The 22770-nt window shown below is 41.8% G+C and overlaps 1 protein-coding gene across 1 annotated transcript in view; it reads right to left on the bottom strand.

Moving 5' to 3' along the window:
- LOC115420007 (abhydrolase domain containing 6, acylglycerol lipase) overlaps positions 1–22770 on the bottom strand; it is a 48822-nt gene that overhangs the window by 25466 nt on the left and 586 nt on the right. Inside the window, 6 exon segments of the mRNA XM_030135110.1 lie at positions 7728–7782; positions 8197–8354; positions 12735–12867; positions 13675–13788; positions 16851–17010; positions 21274–21392. Coding sequence (XP_029990970.1) covers positions 7728–7782; positions 8197–8354; positions 12735–12867; positions 13675–13788; positions 16851–17010; positions 21274–21392 — 739 coding nt within the window.

Genomic DNA, 22770 nt, shown 5'->3' with positions numbered 1-22770 from the left:
TATATATGTGTGTGTGTGTGTGTGTACAGGGTGTCCCATAAGTCTCCATACATAGGAAAAATAAACGTTTCTTGACATAAACCATTTTATTTATATAATATGCTCTATATGATTGCCATTTTGTCAGGAACACATTTCAATGCATGTCCTCCACTGCTGAAGAACTATAAAGAAGAAATATAAAGAAATACATGTTAGAACCATATATGTATGGAATGTATTATGTCTCCTATGTATGGAGACTTATGGGACACCCTGTATATATATGTATGTATGTATGTATGTGTGTGTGTGTGTGTGTATGTACATTTATTTATTTATTTATTTACTTATTTATTGCACCACTGCAGCTGCTCCAGAACTCTGCAGCCCGACTGCTAACAAAGACCAGAAAGAGAGAGCATATGACACCTGTGCTCAGGTCTCTGCACTGGCTCCCTGTGAGCTCCAGGATCGATTTTAAAGTGCTTTTATTGGTTTTTAAAACTCATAATGGTCTTAGCCCTATTTATTTATCTGATCTGCTTTTAACATATGAGCCCTTTGGGACCCTCAGGTCCTCAGGTAGTAATCTCTTAACTGTTCCTAGAGTCCACACTAAAACTCATGGTGAGGCCTCATTCAGCTTTTATGGCCCCAAACTAATGAACAGCCTACCTGAGGACCTGAGGTCCGCTGCGAGTGTTCATATTTTTAAAAGTACACTCAAAATTTATCTTTTTAGTCTAGCTTTTAATTAAACTCTTACTGTAAACTTTACTTTGTTGCTTGTATGTTTTTTCTGCAACTGCGGGACAGTGGGGGGTTTTGTTATGAAGCACTTTGTGCTACATGTACCATGTATGAAAAGTGCTATAGAAATAAAGTTTGATTGAAGTTTCACATAAACCAGATAGAAACACATATAAACCAGCCAACCAGCAGTAAGCCAGATAGAAACATATAAACTAGAAGCACTCGGAGAGCGCAGACCTCTGCCAAGGCTGATCAGTGGCCCCCCCCCGTGGGCCCCCCCACACCAAGGAGGTTATGTTTTTGCCAGGGTTTGTTTGTCTGTCTGTCTGTTTGTCTGTCCGTTAGTGTGCAACATAACTCAAAAAGTTATGGCCAGATTTTGATGAAATTTTCTGGTCTGCGCACCCCCCGTGGGCCCCCCCACCCCCGATCACCACCAAAATTTAATCATTTCTTCCTTATCCCATTTCCAACAAACCCTGAAAATTTCATCAAAATCTATCCCTAACTTTTTGAGTTATGTTGCACACTAACGGACAGACAAACAGACAGACAGACGGACAGACAAACAAACCCTGGCAAAAACATAACCTCCTTGGTGGAGGTAACCAGCCAACCAGCAGTAAACCACATAGAAATATATATAAACCAGATAGAAGCATATATAACCCAGTTCAGCAGCAGTAAACCAGACATCTTAGTAGATATCTCATATCTTAATCATCTACAGTACCATTATTAGCCAACTTTGCTTCATTTCAATTCAGCTAGCTATAGCTAGTAACATCAAACTTTTTTTAACACTATAAAAGGTTCCATACCTCTGTAATTGGATTACTTTTCATCCTCCTCTTTTCTCCTCTTCTAAACTGTGGAGCTAAGGGCTTGGAAGGCCTTTTCATGGTGATAAACTCTCCAACCTTTACCTGGATGCATTGTTCAACACCTGGCTGACACTGCCATTCAGCTCCGCTCTGTCTCTGTCACTGATGCACACCACAGTGAGCCAAAAAAAACCACAAAAAAAAAAACAACCCACACATCACTAAAAGAAATTCCATACAGGACTCTGCTGCTTTGTCCCAGCTTTAGTCTGCATGTTCCAGGTAGAGTGGGAACCAGAAGACAACTGTAAACCACAAGTGACCAGACTCGACGGACTGTGAAGTGGCGTATGGTGCCGCCAACTAAAATTGCTGGAGTGAAATAAATCAATTTAAGTAAAGTAAATTTTATTTATAGAGCACTTTTCACAGACAGAGTCACAAAGTGCTTTATCAATTCAAATCAGAATCAAATTAAGTTTACAGAGACCCAACAGAATCCTTCAGGAGCAAACACTTGTGATTGGTGACAGTGGCGAGGAAAAACTTCCCTTTAACGGGCAGAAACCTCGAGCAGACCCAGACTCCTGAAGGATGGCTGTCTGCCTTGACCAGTTGGGGTTAAAGAGAGAGAGAGAGTAAAGGAGGAGAAAAGAGAGAGCGATAGAGATATAGAGAGACGGGGGGGGGGGGGGGGGGGGGGGGGATGACACATGGAGTACGTTATGATGAATACATAGAGTGTAATCAGTTTGTGGTGGCCCTGGGTCAGGTGGGAGACTAAAAAGCCTTTTTGAACAGGAGGGTTTTGAGGTGTTTCTTAAAACTCTCTACAGAGTCCATGGACCGTAGGTGTAGAGGCAGGTCATTCCATAGACGTGGTGCCACAGCTTTAAAAGACCTGTCACCGCGTGTGCTAAAACAGGTGCGTGGAACCATCAGCAGGTGCTGTCCTGAAGACCTCAAGCTACAAGTCGAGCTGTAGGGCTGGATCAGGGAAGCAATGTATGCAGGGGCCTGGCCATGTAGGGCCCGGAAAGTTAGCACAAGAATTTTGAAATGAAGACAATATAGAACAGGGAGCCAGTGGAGGGATTTAAGGATGGGAGTGATGTGGGTTCTCCTGTTTGTGCGGGTCAGGAGCCTGGCAGCAGAGTTCTGGACAAACTGTAGACGGGCCAGCTCCTTCTTGTTTAAGCATGTAAACAGGCTGTTGCAGTAGTCTAAGCAAGAAGACACAAAAGCGTGAACGATCATCTCGAGCTCATTTGTGGACACCATAGATCTGAGTTTGGAGATGTTGCGTAGTTGGAAGAAACAGTTTTTGACTAGGTGTTTGGAGTAGAATTCTAAAGACATGTCCTGGTCAAAGATGACACCCAGATTCCTCAGTTTGGTCTTTACCGAGGAACTCAGGTCTCCAAGGTGATGTTTGATCCCTGGGATTGCACTATCCGGGGCAATGATGAGGGTCTGTGTTTTGCTGGAGTTCAGCTGGAGGCTGTTCTCATTTAGCCACTGCTTCAGCTCTGACAAGCCGTGATTAAGGAACTCAGTTTGTGGGGCTCCGAGGAGTTAAAGGAGCAGTATATCTGGATGTCATCCACGAATAGATGATAGGAGACATCACTATATTGTAGGATAATGTGGCCAAGTGGGAGGACATAGAGTAAGAATAGCACTGGTCCCAGGACAGAGCCTTGGGGCACACCACACAGTAGATCCGCTGAGTCAGATTGGAAGTTGTTTATTGACACAGTGAAGCTTCTGCCAGTCAGGTAAGAAGAGAACCAGTCTAGCACAGGACCTGACATCCCTACCAGGTCCCTCAGTCTCTCCATCATTATGGTATGGTCCACTGTGTCAAAGGCCGAGGAGAGATCTAGCAGGACCAAGACCGTGGATTTCCCGGAGTCAGCCGCCATCAGAATGTCACTAGACACTTTTAATAGTGCGGTTTCTGTTGAGTGGCATTGTCTAAACCCAGACTGAAAAGTGTCATAGATCTGGTGTGTCTCCAGAAAAGCTGTAAGTTGTTTAGACACTGCCTTCTCAAGGATTTGGCCAATAGGGGGAGCTTTGAAATGGGCCTGTAGCTTTTGAAGTCTGTGGGGTCCAGTGTGGGTTTCTTTAGTTTAGGTTCTATGATGGCCTGTTTGAAGGAGCTAGGAAACAAACCAGTTGAGAGCGACAGGTTAAAAAGCTTTGTGACCCATGGTCCAATAGTGTCAAAGACACCGACAAGGAGCTTATGGGGAGGATGTCTGCAGAGTTGGAGGAGGGTTTTGTTTGGATAAAAGTGCTGAGATGTCCTCCAGTGTCACAGGGTCGAAAGAGGACCAGGTTTGAAGAGGGGGATCAGCTCGGGTCAGACGGCCAGAGGGTGGTGGATATTGTGTTTAATATCCCTGATCTTGTCTGTGAAGAAGTTTAGGAAGTCGTTGCTGTCAGCTTTACAGAGCACGGGGGCAGCAGGGACAGCAGGGGACACAATGGACTGGACTGTGTCAAAGATTACTTTGGGGTTTTTCTTGTTTGTGGCTATAAGTTTGTGGAAGTAGCTGGATCTTGCCTCCTTAATCATTTTATTTAATGAGGTTATGAGATCTTTAAGATGTAACCTGTGTACTTCCAACTGGGTTGATTTCCAAAGACGCTCAGTTTTGCGACAAGTTCTCCTTAGGTTTAAGATGTTTTCATTTATCCAGGGACAAGACTACTTACCAGTGACATTGGTTTTCACGGGAGCCACCTGGTCTAGAATAGAGCTGCAGTGTGTGGCAAAGCACTGGATAAACTCATCAACATCGGGACACTCATTAAGAAGACTAGGGTTAAACAGGGCACGCAAATCCTGGGCTGTGGACTCTGTAATAATCCTCCTCTTGGCCCTTCTAGGTGCAGGCTTGGGCTCAAGAGGCACACATAAGTCAAAAAACACACCACAATGATCACTCAAGTGAACATCCTCAACACACACATTTGTGACGTGTAAGCCCAATGAGAAAACCAGGTCCAGGGTATGTCCTTTCTTGTGGGTGGGGCCAGATACATGTTGTTTGAGGTTAAAAGTGTCAGTCACGGCTAAAAGTTCCATTGCTGGGCTGGATGAATTGTTGTCGATGTGCAGATTGAAATCCCCAAGAATTAAAACATTCTCCAGTTTTATTATTGATGTTAGGAAATCACTGAAATCGCTTAAGAAGGCACCAGCAGGGCCAGGGGGACGGTAGATTAAGAAACAGTAAAACACACTGGACGAGCCAATCTGGATCATTTGTGACTCAAATGAGGGAAAGTCATCGGTGCTCATCCCTTTGCATATGTATTTGTCTTGGTGCACTACAGCAAGGCCACCGCCCCGGCGACAGGGGCGGGGCTGACCAACAGCAGAGCAGCCAGGAGGGCACAGTTCATTTAAATGAACGAACTCCCCATCCCTTTGCCACGTCTCCGTCAGGAATAATGCATCCAAGTTCCTGTTGGTAAAAAGCTCATTTAGGGAGAAGGATTTATTGGCAATGGAACGTGCATTTAGTAATCCAAACCGGCTAGGTGGTGGTGACGTCATGGTGTTCGTGTCCGCTGTGTGTAATGGGATTTGTCTCAACCACCTACGATGCCTTTTAGCAGAGTGAAACCCCATACGAGACCTGGATATGACAGGAATGGGGAAGAGCAAGGCAGAGGTGTAGGCTGCTGGTGATGGGGAAGGAGAAGAGGAATTCATTGAGGAGGTTAGTTGACAGGTGGACAGTGAGGGCCTGGGAGAGGAGGAGAGATCAGTTGGGGTGTTGTTTATTCTCACTACAGATTTTACAGGAGACTCTGGACGTGGTGATATTAGATGTGACCAGCAGGGGGAGCAGGTGGCTGCAGCAGAAGAGGGAGGGCATAGTCACATAGGTGTGGGTGTGGTTTGGTCAGGACAGCGTGTTGGATGTTTTGAGCCAAGACCCTGCTGCCCAGTCTAGAGGGGTGGACACCATCAGACTTGTAGAAGGAGGAGTGGTTCCAGAACAGATTAAAGTTATCAATAAAACTGAAAGCCGTTCAGAGCAGAGGCGGACTGAAGCCAGGTGCTCAGGCTGAGGAGTCGGCTGAAACGGTCCACACCACGGGCAAAGGAGGGGAGGGGCCCGGAAATGAAAACAGCCTTCCCAGATGCTTTCAGTTTATCAAATAGGTTTTTAAAATGAACTTTTGTCACTTCAGACTGTTGAAGAGAAGTGTCATTGAAGCCCACGTGAACTATGATCCAGGTAACGGTGGACGGCAGTGAGAGCAGCAGCTGAGGCAGTTCATGGAGGATGGAGGTGACGGTAGAACCAGGAAAACACCTGGTTATGGCATTAAAGAAACGGACGTGACGGATGATGGAGTCCCCGAGGATAGCGGTGGTCGGAGGGAAAAGTGGTCGAGGAGACGGTGTTGAAGGTGAAGGGTTCCTGGTCTCTCTCGGTGGACATTCCACGGGTGGACCGTTGGAGTGACGGCGGACGGCCTCTCGGAGGAGGCGGCGCTGGACAGAAGAGCGGACCGAGGAGCGGGGACCCTTGTTCGACGGCTTTACAGGAGGACCGGGTTTAGGACCGTCGCCGGTAATCAGCTCGGTGGCAGCCACGGTGTCAGCAGGAGCCGGTTCCCGGACAGAGCCAGGTGGGATGGTGGGCACATCAGCCGTGGCGGGGGAGCCGGAGCGTCCTCCACGGACAGGACGCCGAAGCGGTTTGATGTGCTGATGATCGGCGGTGGTGAGTCTTTGCTCGTGTTCTTTTTGCGGCCACGAATCACCACTTCAGACCAGGGTGTAGAACATGGGGGACGAGGACAGGCAGAGGAAGGATCCCATAACACCGTATCATCACAGGAGGCTTTGGGCTTCTCTGCGCTTTCAGGAACAGACTGGACAGTGTGGGAAGGCGGCTGGAGAAACCACAGAGCTGGGCATTTTCTCCACGAGTTCTGCGGAGAGGCGCAGTATTTCCTCTTTGAGATCTGCGATAGTTTGGTAAGCCTTTACCAGGGTTTTGTTTGCTTGGAGGAGAGGACTATCTCCGGCTGATGAGGATGACGCCATGGTGGTAACAGCGAGATACCGGGGCAGAGCGCGGGAAGCGGTCGGTGACAGCCACAGGTAAGGATCCACTGACAACACTGACCTGTCCTGATGGAGGTTTGGGTTGATTGCGTCAAGTTAAAAAGACACGGTTAAGAGGTTGGGTTCAAGTGAGTAAGCGTTGAAAGGCAAGAAATAAGTAGTTAAAAGGCTGGATTTCTAAGAGTAGATCCGCCGGCGGTTTGACAGACAGTTTGGCATGTGCACGTTTGATATCAATCCGACATTGACAAAGATGAAAACTAAGGGAATTTCATCCATAATTTTTATTTGTTTTTAGTTAGTTTTGTAAGCACACAATTCAATTTCAGTTAGTTACCTCCGCCAAGGAGGTTATGTTTTTGCCAGGGTTTGTTTGTCTGTCTGTCTGTCTGTTTGTCTGTCCGTTAGTGTGCAACATAACTCAAAAAGTTATGGACAGATTTTGATGAAATTTTCAGGGTTTGTTGGAAATGGGATAAGGAAGAAATGATTAAATTTTGGTGGTGATCGGGGGTGGGGGGCCCATGGGGGGGGCCACTGATCAGCCTTGGCGGAGGTCTGCGCTCTCCGAGTGCTTCTAGTTTTCATTTTTTCTTTTAATTAGAGTTATTATTTATTTCAGTTAACGAAAATGTTTTTTCAATTTAGTTTTTGTCATTTTGTTCATTTTCGTAAATGATTATAACCATGATTTGTAGTAATGTGTTAGTAGTAATATAATCTAATCTGTGCATTTGTAGTACTGTGGTAGAAGTAATCTAAACTAATCTAATCTGTGTAATTGTAGTACTGTGGTAGTAGTAATCTAATCTAATCTAATCTAATCTGTGTATTTGTAGTATTGTGGTTGTAGTGATCTAATCCAATCTGTGTATTTGTAGTACTGTGGTAGCAGTAATCTAATATAATCTGTGTATTTGTAGTACTGTGGTTATAGTAATCTAATCTAATTTAATCTGTGTATTGGTAGTACTGTGGTATTAATCTAATCTAATATGTGTATTTGTAGTACTAGAGTAGTGGTAATCTAATCTAATCTAGTCTGTGTGCAGTGGTATCAGGCTGACCTTCTTTGTAGAAACTGTTGTTGGGTATCCTGTTGTGCAGAAGTCCTCGCAGAACCTGGAAACAATCACTCAGCATTAGTCACTAAAATCATTAACATCTTCATGTCCATAATGGAGTTTTATCAACTATTAAGAAAAAAAATTTTTCAGAGTCATACATGCTGAGTGGAGTGGCACTGATGATGTTTACACTGACAACATTAAGAGGTGGTGTCAAATTTGACAACAATTTCTTGGTTGGTTATCTGTGTGTATTTGTGGTTCTGTGTGCGTATCTGTGGTTGTTGGTGTGTATTTGTGGTTGTGTGTATTTGTGGTCGCTGGTGTATGTATATGTGATTGTTGGTGTGTATTTGTGGTGATAGTTTGTTGATGCCTTTCCATCCGCTGTATGCTGGACACAGTAAACATCCCCCTGAAGACAATGACTGTCTATGTCCCTGTCACTCTGCTGAGGGCGTGGCTGTACCTGTGTAGGTAGGTGCAGAGGGGTGTAGCAGCACAGTCTCAGCATGGCATCCATCTCCTGGGGGGTGGAGGGGATCAGGGCGATGGGCTCCTCCTGGTCACTCTGCTCCAACTCTCTGAGTCGACGGATGAACTCTGTCTCTGTGGGATACACCAGACCTACAACACAACCAGGGTTCAGACAACAACACAGAAATTTCAGTTTAATTTTAACAATATACTGCTTGTTATTAAATATTTTGTGCCTTTGTAGATCTGATATGAAGTGCTAATCTAGAAAAGCTGAAGAGACTGGTAAGCTCCTATGCAAGGAAGTAGCTAGGCCTTCCCAAATGCCTCAACAGTATTGGGCTCTACAGCAAAGGAATTTTAGATCTGCCCATCTACATCTTAATTGAGGGGTACAAGTGTACCAAAGTAAGAACGGAGATGATGGTACAGGACAAGGTTATTATCGTTAACGAAAACGAACGAAATGACGAAAACTAAAATTGAAAAAAAACATTTTCGTTAACTGAAATTAATAAAAACTCTAATTAAAAGAAAAAAAACATAACTAACTGAAAGTATCGTGAGCTTACAAAACTAACTAAAACGTACAAAAATTATGGATACAATTCCCTTCGTTTTCGTCTTTGTCAATGTCGGATTGATATGAAATTAATTTATTTCGCTCCAGCAGTTTGAGCTGGTGACACCATACGACACTTCACAGTCTGTCATGTCTGGTCACTGGTGGTTTCCAGTCGTCTTCTGGTCCCCACTCTACCTGGAACATACAGACTAAAGCTGGGACAAAGTAGCACAGTCCTGTCTGGGATTTACTTTAGTGATACATGGGTCTTTTTTTTTTTTTTTTTTTTGGCATACTGTGTGTGTGCACGTGAGTGACAGAGACAGAGCAGAGCTAAATGACAGAGTCAGACAGGACTAGCATCCAGGTTAAAACTGGAGAGTTTATCACCATGAAAAGGCCTTCCAAGTCCTGAACTGCACAGTTTAGAAGAGAACAGAGGAGGAGGAAAACTAATCCAATTACAGAGGTATGGAACCTGTTATAATGTTAAAAAACACTTGATGTTACTAGCTACAGCTAGCTGAACTGAACTGAAGCAAAGTTAGCTAATAATGGAACTGAAGATGATTAAGATATGACATATCTGCTAAGGTGTGGTTTACTGCTGATGAACTGGGTTATATATGTTTATAAGTGGTTTATATATGTTCTGTCTGCTTTAACTGCTGGTTAGCTGGTTTATAATAGGTTCCTATCTGCTTTAACTGTTGGTTAGCTGGTTTATAATATGTTCCTATCTGCTTTAACTGCTGGTTAGCTGGTTTATATATGTTTCTATCTGCTTTAACTGCTGGTTAGCTGGTTTATAATATGTTCCTATCTGCTTTAACTGCTGGTTAGCTGGTTTATAATAGGTTCCTATCTGCTTTAACTGCTGGTTAGCTGGTTTATAATAGGTTCCTATCTGCTTTAACTGCTGGTTAGCTGGTTTATAATATGTTCCTATCTACTTTAACTGCTGGTTAGCTGGTTATATATGTTTCTATCTGCTTTAACTGCTGGCTGCTTTGTGCATCTCCTCTCATGCTTTGCACATCTTCGCATTGTTTCACGTAAGTGACGTTGTGTATGGATTGCACCCCCCCTCAACCTGCTATAGGGAATTCATACATTGTACAGTACATTGTGTCTCTGCTCAGTCCATGAGCTGCCCTAACCCGACCTCCAAATAAAGTGTCCAGGGTAACCCATATCCGCGCCTCACTAATTTCTTTGAATAGGATGATGAGGAAGATAAAATATATGAAATAACTAAAACTAATACTAAAACTAAACTAAACTAAACTAAACTAAAACTAAGCATTCAGAAAAAAATGATAACTAATAAAAACTAACAAACCGGCTCTAAAAACTAATTAAAACTAACTGAATAAGAGAAAAAAAAGTCAAACTAATTAAAACTAAACTATAATTAAAAATCCAAACTATTATAACCTTGGTACAGGATTCAGGTGATCCAGTTGTAGGCCAAGCTGCCCCCAAATTGGCAACTGGGAGGAGGCTACAGTGGCTACAGAGCAGATGAAAGCAGCACTCAGGCACAGGGGCATTGTAGGCCAAGTGCAGCAGGGGAGAGGTGGCCTTGGGAACAACACACCAGCCTGGAACAAGGCCATTCCATCCTAAAGATGCTTGTGATGCAGGAAGCACAACAGCAAGAGGAAGCAGACAGGTGTGCAAAAGCCGTTGCTCAGGCGAAGCAAGGGCAGTGGATGAGTGGGGAGGAGTGGGAAAGAGTAAGATCTCCTGGCAAGAGCTTTGGGATATGGAGGCATTCAGCACAAGCATCACCATCAAGGCCACCTATGATGTCCTACCATCTCCCATGAATCTTAGCCAATGGTATGGTGAAGACCCCACATGCTCACTCTGCCCAACTCCAGGTTCACTCAAATACATCCTAGAGGGCTGCAAGACCAGGCTCATCCAAGGCTGGTACCCCTGGAAACATGATGGATGAGCTGCTCGCTGTTCCACCCACATTATCCAGGTGGCAACCAACAACATTTGTCCAGGAGGGTGATGGTCAAACCTGTCTCACTACCTCAAGACCGGATGCTGGGCAGTTCTGTTTCCCAACTGAAAATGCATCCACCAACCTGGTGAACCACATGGCCACTGGGCTACGAGCACAAGCAGCTGAGGTATATGGAGGTTGCCTCCAATGCACATCAGCAAGGCTGGAGGGTGAGGAGTTGAAGTAGGCTGCAGAGGGTTTGTAGCCACCTCAACAGCCAGGCTACTGGACATGGGAGTGCACTGGAAGGCCTACTGGCAGGCAGTCAAAAATCTCTCCAGAGCTGCTGAAAAGGGAGTCAATGGCTGTGGATGAAGAGAAAGGACTCCATCTGGGCCTTCAAGTGAGTAGACAACATCTAGGGGGTGAACCTGAGATGCTGGGATTCACTGCTGAACCCTCTGGAGGTGTCGTGGGCCTATCAACAAAACACCGAAGAAGGAGGGTGCCCACTTGAACTCAGAGGATGCTCTCACTCACTGGACCATCCCACAGAGTGTCGGTGGTGTCTCAAGTATGCAAGAAGGGATATAAACATCTAGTCCTGCACCACAGATCCAATCTGTAACGCACATGTATAAATGATGAGGCATAATATTATCTTATTTTTCTAAAGAAATGTCAGTTATTTCAGGTTATTCACATCTTTTTCATTTAGATAATTTGTAATTGTAAACATTTTCACAATTTAATGTTTATGTTTATTTCTTGTACCAAAACAAAGAGAAAACCTTGTAATTGTCATTATTTATAGGCTATTATGCCATTATTTTACTGGTCAAATTAGGCTGAATGTGGAACCTGAAAGAAAAAGAGGCTTGTATTGTCGGGGGCCGACAGCAAGGGTATATTCCCAAAATCCCCCCAATCCTCTGCTCCCCCAACCATTTCTAAAAAACACACTACCTGGTGTCAAAATATGACATCATGTAAACTCAAGGTAGTGGCATGAAGAAAGATAGTTGTTAGACAATAGATATGAACTCAATTTGAGCAACATCGACCTGATAGTGGCAGTGTAATGGTCAGAGAACCAATTTTTCCCCACAAAACTTCACTTTGAGAATGAAAATGACACCATATGAACTCTTAATGGTAGCGACAAAATGGACATTTGTGAAACAATCAAGATGAACCAAATTTTATCTCAATCTGCCTATTATTGCTTGATTTATGTACAAAAAACTGATTTTCAACTAAAGCACCCCCATTTGGAAGACTTATAATACTCATAGAGAAGCTGAAATGGATAGATGTTGCTATGTTGGTTATCAAGGGATAAGAAATCCAATCAAATCTGTCCTAGTTATCGCGCCAAGTATCCTAGTACTCACATCAAGGATATTGGGCCAACCCAGTGGCGGCGGTCAGGGTAAAACCATTATATCCCTGAAATCGAGTTTTGACGATATGATGAGTTTGACATCCCTGCTCAAGAGGGTCATGGGGGGCATAGCCTATCCCAGCTAACATTGGGTGAAGAAGGGGTTGAAAATATTACAAATCCAATATCAGGTACATATCATGCTGTGCTAGGAGTTTGATTTAAAACCTGTACATGGTAATTCCATCATGTATATGTCATGTAGTGTCCAACAGAACCACATGACCACTGGGCTGATCTTCAGGGAAACAGTTACTTGGCTTTTGTCAACTATCAGAATCCTGCCCTGCTGTTTTACACATGTTAAAGTAAAAGAAAATCTGAGGCTGACATGTATGGTCTGGTCATATCTGCTGATTCTATAGATAAAGTTTAAAATGGTAACTCAGCTGAAAACACACACCCATACTAAGTGTCTGAGATTCTTACTCTAAAGACAGTTTTTCTATTGAATGTGCATGTCTTTCCCCTTTTCTCTGATTTGGTCCCATTGGGGAGGGGGGTCTAATCCATGGCCTGATCTGAGTGCATTTGTACCACCTCAACATTTCCAGACTTTACCTGCAGGACACATCAGGGTGACACTGCACAGGTGTGAGGGGTAGCAGGCGGCGTAAACTCCGGCCACATTCCCCCCCATGGACGTCCCGACCAGGTGGAATGGCTTTTTATCCAAACCCATACCCTGCACAAACTGGAGGAACAAAACACAGATGCTGTTGTGCTCTCTCTCTCTCTCTTCCTAACACACACACACACACACATATATATATATATATATATATGTACGCTTCATCAAAATTTTAAGAGCAGTTAAAAAATTGCAATGTTCATGTTCAACTGCATCTTAATCGATTAGGTTTTAAATTACGTTTTACAGTGTGATTGAGTTGCCTGTTCGCCATAAATCCTCTACCATGTTGATGTGATTGGCCCTTATCCATGGTCCTGAAACTTAACTAGGCCATTTTCCACATTGCAGGTGTGGCCGTCGCAGAAAATTAAAAGTGTCATGTATTTTCAGTTTGCATTAAAGATGAATGTTCTACTGTTTGACATGTAATAGGGCCTACCGTTAACTTAAAAAAGAATTAGGCCTGTTGATTGCTTGTTTTTTCATGATTTAAAAAAACGAAACAAAACATCCCCCCCTCTGTTTTTTTGACAAATCGCACCCTGTATATGCATACATACATATTATTATTATTATTATTATTATTATTATTATTATTATTGATTATTATTACTACTTCTTTATGTATAATTTCTACTTGTACTCTCTAATGTGTAAATGTCTGTTTTTCACTACTGTTTTTATAGTTATTATTATGTTCTTCTTTTTCTGTCTTATAATATTTCTTATATGTGTACATTCGATGTTGCACTGCTACTGGAACCTTAATTTCCTGAGGGTTCTGCTCAAGATCAAAAAAGTTCTATCTAATCTAATCTTAACATTAACATGTGACCCTTTGACCTTCATATTGACACTGGTTCTGACCTGGTGGACCCTGACCACCTGACCCTGGATGCTGTAGTCCTCGGCCCCGGTGCGACTCGTCCCCTCATGTCCTGGCATGTCCACACACACCACATGCTGTCCTCTGGGGAGGTGCTGTAACACACATCAAACATCTATTACGGTTCTTATACAGTCTACTCTCGTTATACCGCCAACTTCCGTTCACGGCCAAATTGGCGGTATAGCAAAAATGGCGTTACAACGGGTTGCGTCCATAATGTGCATGTCTTTACTATATGATGTCTATGCTGCCTCCATTAACCCGTTCTAATTGCGTTTCTAAATAAATCTTGATTCTGTTATGTTGTAAGGGATCATTTAAAGTGGGGAAACATTTAAGCATTATTATACCATGTCGGGAAATGACACCCCATCATCTTGAGGCTTTGGCTTAATCCCACGTCCTCTTCCCGAAATCCTGACCTTCTGAATGTTCTGCGATAAATGAACGGTGGCCGTTCCGTAGACCTACTCGTAGCTTGTCGCGATCAGCGTCTGGCGCGTTTGTTTCAGTGCATTGTTAAAATTTATGTGTACTCGATGGCAATCAGGCTGGCGGTATAACGGTCGGGAAATCAATGGTATAAGTGTTGTTTGTGCATGGAACTGGGCTGGCGGATGGCGATAGGCGGAAATGGCGGTAGCTAATGGAATAATGCATTGGGGATTTTTGTGCAATGGTTTTGGTCGGCGGTGAGCGAAAATGGTGGTATAACGGCGGGCGGTTTAACGAGAGTAGACTGTAGTTCATAAAAATGAAGGGTATTTCACACCTACAGGGTCTAGTCCAAAGGTTTAAGGTTGATCCAAACCACATGTGCAGCTGTGAATCCTCCTAAATAGTCTTTGTTCCAAACAAATGAAGTAGTTTGGGTCTAATCTCATTTCACCACAATTAAGTTCAAGTTAATTTACAATATGGAAACACTCTTCATTCAGACATTTGGTGCAAATGACAGGAAGTTACTGGGGATGTAACAATTACCGGTATAACGATAAACCACAGTAAAGTTTCCAACAGTTAGTATTATCATTTAAATTCTAATTATCATAATAACCGTGTTTCATTACTGCACTTTGAAAATCACGGTGATACTGCTCATTTCCTGGAGAAGCAGCTGGACTTCAGGTGTGCATGCTCAGTTTGCAATGTTTGGCCCCTAAAAACATGGCTGAAGGCACCTGCACCGACAGCGCTATGGAGCTACGGACCTGGTCCAAGTGTACAGCGAGAGAGAGAGCGCACAGACCTGCTGCTTCAGATCCTCAGAGAAACCGTCTCAATATAGATAGTCAGGACAAACTCATGCCAGTTTAAATGGGGCCCAAACAAGTGAGCTTCAACTTTACAAAGACACATGATATGTGGAAAAAGCAAAGGGAAGGAGGCCTTATGAACTGAAGGAAATTCAACAGTAAATCCAGTGACTGTCCTCCAGAGTAACTGGACCACGTGCCACTGTTGTGGTTTGTCTGTCACTCACCAGGAGTACCACCACTGACCAGTCTGGATCATATCACCCTAACATGTTTTAAAATCCTAATTCTCTCAGAATATTTACATTTGTTGCATTACAGTTCAGGAAAATATAATTGTGTTTCGCTTTCTGTTTGTGTATGTACAATGGTGTACATGTGTGACACTGAAAATGATTTGATATGGAAAATGGTCAAACAAGCTCCACTATGATGACCTGTCCAACTACTTTTTTTCACACTCAAAAAACCACTCAGGAATCAATAGGAGAATTGATAAAGAATTGGATTTGTAAGCAGAATTGACAATGGCATTGATAATGATAAAACCTTATCAATTCCCACCCCTAGTGCAGATATCTCTTATGGCCATCTTTAATGCACATTTGTATGTTTGATGTTTACATGTTAATACTTTAATGTTTCTGCCAACAGAAAGTACACTGTGCAAGTTAGTTTATTTGTTTGTTTGTTTGTTTTTTCAAAATACAACTTGGTTAAATTATTTCAGTGTGTGTAAGTTCTTTTTGAACATTTTGAGCACATTTCAACAATACCGCGGTAATAATGATAACCATGATAATTTTGGTCACAATAACCATAATATGAAATGTTCATATCGTTATATCCCTACAAGTTACACAAGGACGTGTTTTTTTTATCATTTTAAGATGACAATGACCCTCCCAAAGATGCACATGTATAAGTAACCATATAAAATACACAAAAAACAAACAATATTTAATGTCCAATGACTACCATGGACTAGAATGAAATAGACCTGGAAGTAAAATCAGTGCTTTTTTTTGTTTATCTATCACTGTTTTATAAAACGCGATTAACAAATATGATAAATGAAATAAAACAGGCTAGCATCAGCCTTCTGGCTAATGTTGGCCATCCGCAAAAATGACATTCACAACAACCATTTCCAGGTTATGTCATAGATTACATGAGTGAATACAGTCTTGAGAGTCTGAAAGGACATAAACCCTGACTTAAAGCAACAGTAGAAACACAATCAACTTATCAACATTTTTTGATTTAGCTAAAGCTGTGCATGTATATCAGTCAGTCAGTGTGGGTGCAGGTGTTGATGAGTCTGTGTGGGGTTACATCAGCTGATGTAAAATACACAGGTTAGACAGTAGATCCATGGTTCTGTAACTGCAACCTGGTTTACCAGAAGACAAACAATGGAACAAACAAACTGGTTCATACTTTAGTGTGATTACAGACTATGACTATATAATAGAATGGATAATAATGAACTGAGGAGTTACAACAAAGGCATTAACTTCATATACATGAAAAATGGACCTGTCAGGCTTCATACATGTCATTTTTAAACTTTTCTTACAAGTTGAGTTTTTGCCTCTCTAATTTTCAAAACCTAAAACATCCTTCTGTTGTCCAGTTGTGATGCATGGGCAACTTGTGATAAATCTGTCCGACATGTCCTTTCCTTTGCCTGTTAGTATCCAAGATAAGCTCCACCTCCCCGACACCAACCCTCACGAGGACTGAGCAGTTCAGAAAATGGACGAATGGATGATGTTCATATCATCCAAATGCAATCTTTGGCATAAATAATAAAATCCTTTGAATGAGGCCTTCGCACTACCTTCAATAAAAACTCATGAAATATAAAAGTATTAGACCTCTGAGGCGAGTGTTACCTTGACGACGGGCAGCCACATGTCTTTGGTGGCAGAGAAGCCGTGCAGCAGCAGTAGAGATGGCGTGGTGCCCCCTGGTGTCCCGCGATGGGAATAACAGAAGCGATATGTTCCACTGTAGAAGTAATGGACCTGCAGCCCCAGGCGCCAACGCCAGTACCTGCACAGGTGGACAACACCAGGTCAACGTCTACTGTATTCACATGGTAAGGCCTGGTGGAGGCAAACTGGTCTTTTGATAAGTCAGTGGAGGAGCAGACAGGAAAACTAACCCACCACATAATACATGTACTGAGTATTTATACTGTTGTACATTTATAAACACAGAGTATATTTCCAACATAATGTTGGTATTTTTATTACAACACAATATTTTTAGAGTGCAGTCTTCATACTCTTTCTGTAACAGTGGGGGTTTTTTCATCAAATTTTGTCTGTTATATGCTGTGATGTCTTTTCTTTCTTTTTATTAAATTATTCAGTTACTGCTACTGTTTTAACAGCTTTGATTTTTTTTTTTTTAATCGAGTTTGACTGTGTAACTGCGTTTTGGAGTTCAGTCAGGTGTCAAAAAGCAGCTGGACTGATTTATTAAAAAAAAAAAAAAGAAAAGAAAAAAAGAGCCCAAAACAAAAACTACTGGGCCAAAATTCAAGTTCTTGTTGTTGTTCAGTGTGTTCCAGTTCATAGATCATGTTCAACATCCTAAATCTCATATTAATGTACATTCTGTGCCTTATTTAGTCAAAACCTGTCAAATTTCAGTTCCTCTCTTTGTCTTTTTCTGTATTCCACCCTGTTTTTACCCTAAAACACACAGTAAAGCAAAACCACTGAAGAAAAGGAACACAAGCACATACTCAGAGCAGCAGCACTTTAATGGCACTGAAACAGACAGCAATTCACAGCTGCACCTTTACCTGGAATAATGTCTCAGAGGTTAAAGGGTTAATTACAGGCCAGTGTCTTGTTTTTTTTTATCCTTTTGGGACCATATGAGGATTTGGACAGCTGAGCTCTGGTTTCAGAGTTAAGGTTAATTAAAGATTTGTCATAAGGATAAAGGTCTGAGGGTTTATGATCTAAACGGGGGCCTCACAAAGGCAGAAACACATATGAGTATGTTCCTACAGCTTAGACAAAGTCCAGTGGGCGGGGTCACAGTCGGGGTTCCTCCACCCACACACAACTGTTAAGCATTGAGAAATATACCATCAACCTTTGATTCCTGTCTGCAGACACATAAACACAGCGTATCAATAGTCACTTTTCCATTGGACATATACACAAAACGTTACCGATATTTACTAAATGTCAAAAAAACAGAAGTGCGCAGTGTCAGTTTTTCCATTGAACCACAAATGCAATGATTTGTTTATTTATTATCGCACAATGTCACAAGAAGTCATTCCATTGGCGATGAACACGTTTTGAAGCTAGAATGCTTGTTACCCCTCTATCCCGTACTAAATTAAAAATGATTTGGTTTCCTTGTGTATCCACACATACCACGCCATGTTTGTTTTAAAACTCTTCTTCTTCGCTTATTGCAACATCTATCAACATCCGTTTTTTTTGCTGTAGTTGTGCAAAAAGGTCATTCCATTGCAGTTTCATGCGATATGCCAATTTTGCTGCGCCCCAAAAAAACCACCTCTTACAAGGGCAAAAACTTTTCATCAAAAACGAGAGTTCTGGCGAAATTGACGTTTTTCCATTGGGCAAATTTTTATGCACAAGTTATATTCATACAGTTTGAGGGTCAATGGAAAAGTGACTATTTATCCTCTTACATTACATAACCACATCATAACCATTTTACTAAGGACTAAACATCAGAGCGAATGTTGAATTAAAGTGAGCTAAATGACACACAATGACCCTGGGAATGTCAATTAGCTGGAAGCAAGATTCATAAGCAACAATATTATCCTGTGAATTTACATATTGCATTAATCCTCTTCTTTTCCTTTGGGCTGTTCCCTTCAGGTGTGGCCACAGCCAATCATCTTCCTCCATTTAACCCCATCCTCTGCATCCTCTAGTGCAGGGGTGTCAAACTCCAGTCCCCGAGGGCCGGCATCCTGCATGTTTTAGATATTTCCCTCTTCCAGCACACCTGGTTCAATGAATGATCAGCTCATCATCATGCTCTGCAGAAGCCTGATGATGATGTAATGGCTTCCAGGTGTGATGGAAGAGGGAAATATGTAAAACATGCAGGATGCCGGCCCTTGAGGACTGGAGTTTGACATCCCTGCTCTAGTGCATTCTAGTGCTGATGTTGGTAACTTGGACATCATTTGAAGCAGTTTGTATTTTGATCAGTTTCATATCATCACATGACCTGACATCATATGACATCATCCAGTGATATGGAAGAAGTCCAGTGGTACTAGAAGTGAAATTGAGTTAATGAAAGGTTCGATAGCATGTCTAGGTCATGAAGTTACTCCTTACACTGTGGTACATGTTATTTATTGGTAATGAGTGTGATCGGTGATGCAGAAGGGTCAGGGGTAGGGTCAGGGTTAGGGTTAGGGTTAAGCTCTGGGTCAGAGTTAGAGTTTGATTAGGGTCAGGGTCAGGGTTAGGGTAAGGGTTAAGGTGAGTCTGATCATCAGCAGAACGTCCATCAGATTCACAGTTCTTCCAAATGGTTCTGTCATCAGTGGCTCTTGGTCCCTGCAACACATCTTATGCCGCGTTTCCACTACGTGGAACCGGCTCGACTCGACTCGGCTCAGCTTGGGTACCAGGTACTATTCCTGGAGACCATTTCCATTACAGGATACTACTGACTTTAGAGCACCTGGACGTCATAGCGATGCAGTGTGTTACTTCCGTGTGGTCTGCTCAGAGAGTTGCTGATAAACTTGCTCATTGAGTGTTGTCTTGCCAAGCTCATGCTGAATTTTTATGTCGGCCACCTAATCTCCTCGACCGACCATGGTGTCGTTTTGCGGGCTGTCATCATATGGATTAACCTACCTCTATATTTACTGTAAACTTCTGCATCTGTTTTTTGTAAAACGGCAGGTCACAGCGACAGTTCTCTGACCAATCAGTGATCTGCAGTGTTTACACATCACATTTTAGTATCTGTTCCCCAGTCTAGGAACCTCAGCGGAGGTGAAACCAAAAAACTAATACCGGGTACCAGATTCCAGGTCCTTTTTCATAATGGAAACACAAAAAGGCTGAGTCGAGTTAAGCCGGTACCACGTAGTCGAAACGCAGAAAAACAAACTGTTCTTTGTGTGTGTTCAGCAGTATCACACCCTAACCCTAACCCTGACCCTAACCTCACTTTCTAATAAGTTTGTATTTAATCTATTACCAACTATAAAAAACAGGTATTACACATTCTTTAAATGAAAACAATGAAAAACAAGAAGTCAAAGTGATTCATACTGAAAGGTCACAAAACGTCAAAACCTGAAATTGATCGGGAAAGTGTTAGACTGAAGATCTAAAGGTTCCTGGTTCAATCCTATGTTTCAGTATTGATGTGATAACCTTACAGCCTAGTTATTTCAGTCACCAAAATGAGACTGTTAATCTCAGGGTCATGAGTTCCAGTCTCACAATGGACTCATTCAGACCTACTCCTGAAATATTCAACTGTTGTTTCCTAAGGGATCAGTAAGGTTCTATCTGATCTTATAAAGGTCAACACGTCTTTAACGGAGGTTTAATGATTTAGTCCATCTCTATTTTAGGAATACACATTGCAAATAACCCTGAGTACAATTGCTAAATTCACTCATGAAATTGCGCCTTGGCATATTGTTTTTATTTTGACAATGTAAAGGGTAACGTCTGGTTTGGACATAGCAGACTTTTATTTTGAAGAGCAACTTCCTATCTTGTCATCAAAAAGAGAAAAAACGGTTAAAAAAGGCAAAGAAAGTTTGACAGAGTCAATTTATTGTTTTGTATTAGCTGCCCCTCTGAAGAGGTACAAGGTACGTTTGTGTTAAAATTTAGAGGTGTTACTGAATATTTTGTGTCTCTCACTGGTTTGTTAATTTGTCATTTTACACTAGCAAGCTAAGCTAATATTCATTGTTAGGTTTCAGTCAAGTTAATCCTTATACTTATTTTGCTAATGTGAAATGTAAGTGCTTTGTAATTACACATATTTTTTCCTGCGTTTTCTTTAGCTCTTACAGTTGATTTAAGGATTTAGTGCCATTAAATCTGAAAATCACCAGTGAGGTGTCATCCTTCATTCGGGGGGGTATGCTACACACATTATATGACTACGTGAGACATTTGAGGAAACAGTGGTCTGGAGCAGGCTGGGTTTCTTACTCTGAAGTCAATCTCATTTGTTTTACTGAAGCTGAAGGAGACATTTCCTCATTAACCTTTTTGTTGTGGAGATACCAGCCCTAAGTACATGTGTTCAGGTCCTCACCAGTTGTAGGCCTTAAGGAGGACTCCGGGCCAGAACAAGAAGGAGGTGATGAAGGCGAGGACAGGAACGGCAAGGACACCTCCAGCCAACATCATCACTTTAGTCACACACAGTTCCATCTATGAGTTAAAAAAAAAAAAAAAAAAAAAAAAAAAAAAAAACAGATAATAAAAAGTACACTAAAGCATGCTCTGTTTCTGAAAGGGAACTTCAAATAGAACTATAGTTTGTAAGACACTATTCTTACCTGTACTGTAAAAATATATAGCACAGTATTCATATTTTTACATAAGACTAGTTTTGTTTAACTCTCAGGATATTTTCATGTTTTCTACATATTTTCTGAGGCCTGTTTTTGTCTTTGTCCACTGTAGAAAGATATAATTCAGCCCAATTCAAATCTGTTGTAAAAACACACCTTCACTCACGTGCACAAAGTGTTTTGGTGTTGAAATAGGTTTAACCAAGGATGAGCTCCAAAACTGTAGTGAAATATATGAAGAAAATAATAAATACATGTAGATAACATGCTTAAAATTAACTTTTGTAACATCATTTTTGAGTAAAAATGTTGTCTGTAATGGTATTTTCACCAAATGTCTCTAATGTGAATAAATGAGGCTGAATAATGACATGTTACAGATCAACGTTGAGGTGTAAATGAGAAAGGAACCTGGAGTTAAGGTCATGTGATCTGCTGGCTGTCATGATTGTAGACCATTAAGGGTTAATGGTTGTGTTCAAACTACTGGGACTAAGGTCAAATGTATGGAGGTGATGCTGATGTGAATCATGTGACTGATGCACTTTTGAGCATTTCACAATAAATTAAATGTAAATAAAGCTTAAATAAATTATCCTTTAAATGGAATGAAAGCCATCCAACAATTCCAACTGTTCAAGAAATCATCAACATGACAAACAAAACCCATTTTGTATCCCTTATTTTCCAACTGTTGAATGTACTGAGATGTTTACACCTTTACATGAAACAGATCCTATGACTGGTTTGTACGAGTTATTTTAATTCCATGCATTATGAGTGTGTCTGTATCAGCCTGTAGGAGTATCAGCATCATTTATCCACACAGTTGTGATATTGTCTTAATTATATAGTTACATAGATGGTACAGGTTTCTATTACTGGCACTAGTGGTATATCCACTGTTAAAACTTTATATGTATTTGTAGTTATGGGTATTTGTAGTAGTTATTGGTAGTTATAATAGTGACAGCAGTTCTAGTTTTTCATCCCCGCCCCGCACCCCCACCCCCCTCCCCCCTCTGGAGCACAGAGAATGAGCCAGAAACAATTTTGCACTTATTTTATGACTGTGTCTCCTCTAACATGTTTTGGAGTGAAATGGAGAAAGTTATTTTTAAACAAAACCAAAAAACGCATGTCAGTATTTCAGGAAATGTTAACTAAATTTGAATGCTCTAACAAACCTTTAATTTTCGACTGATACTGATGGGCAAATGTGAACGTACCCTCGA

The sequence above is a fragment of the Sphaeramia orbicularis genome, chromosome 5 (genome assembly GCF_902148855.1).
Source record: "Sphaeramia orbicularis chromosome 5, fSphaOr1.1, whole genome shotgun sequence".
NCBI lineage: Eukaryota > Metazoa > Chordata > Actinopteri > Kurtiformes > Apogonidae > Sphaeramia > Sphaeramia orbicularis.
Note: the sequence above shows the minus strand (reverse complement) of the source record. Positions and strands in the feature narration are given on the sequence as shown.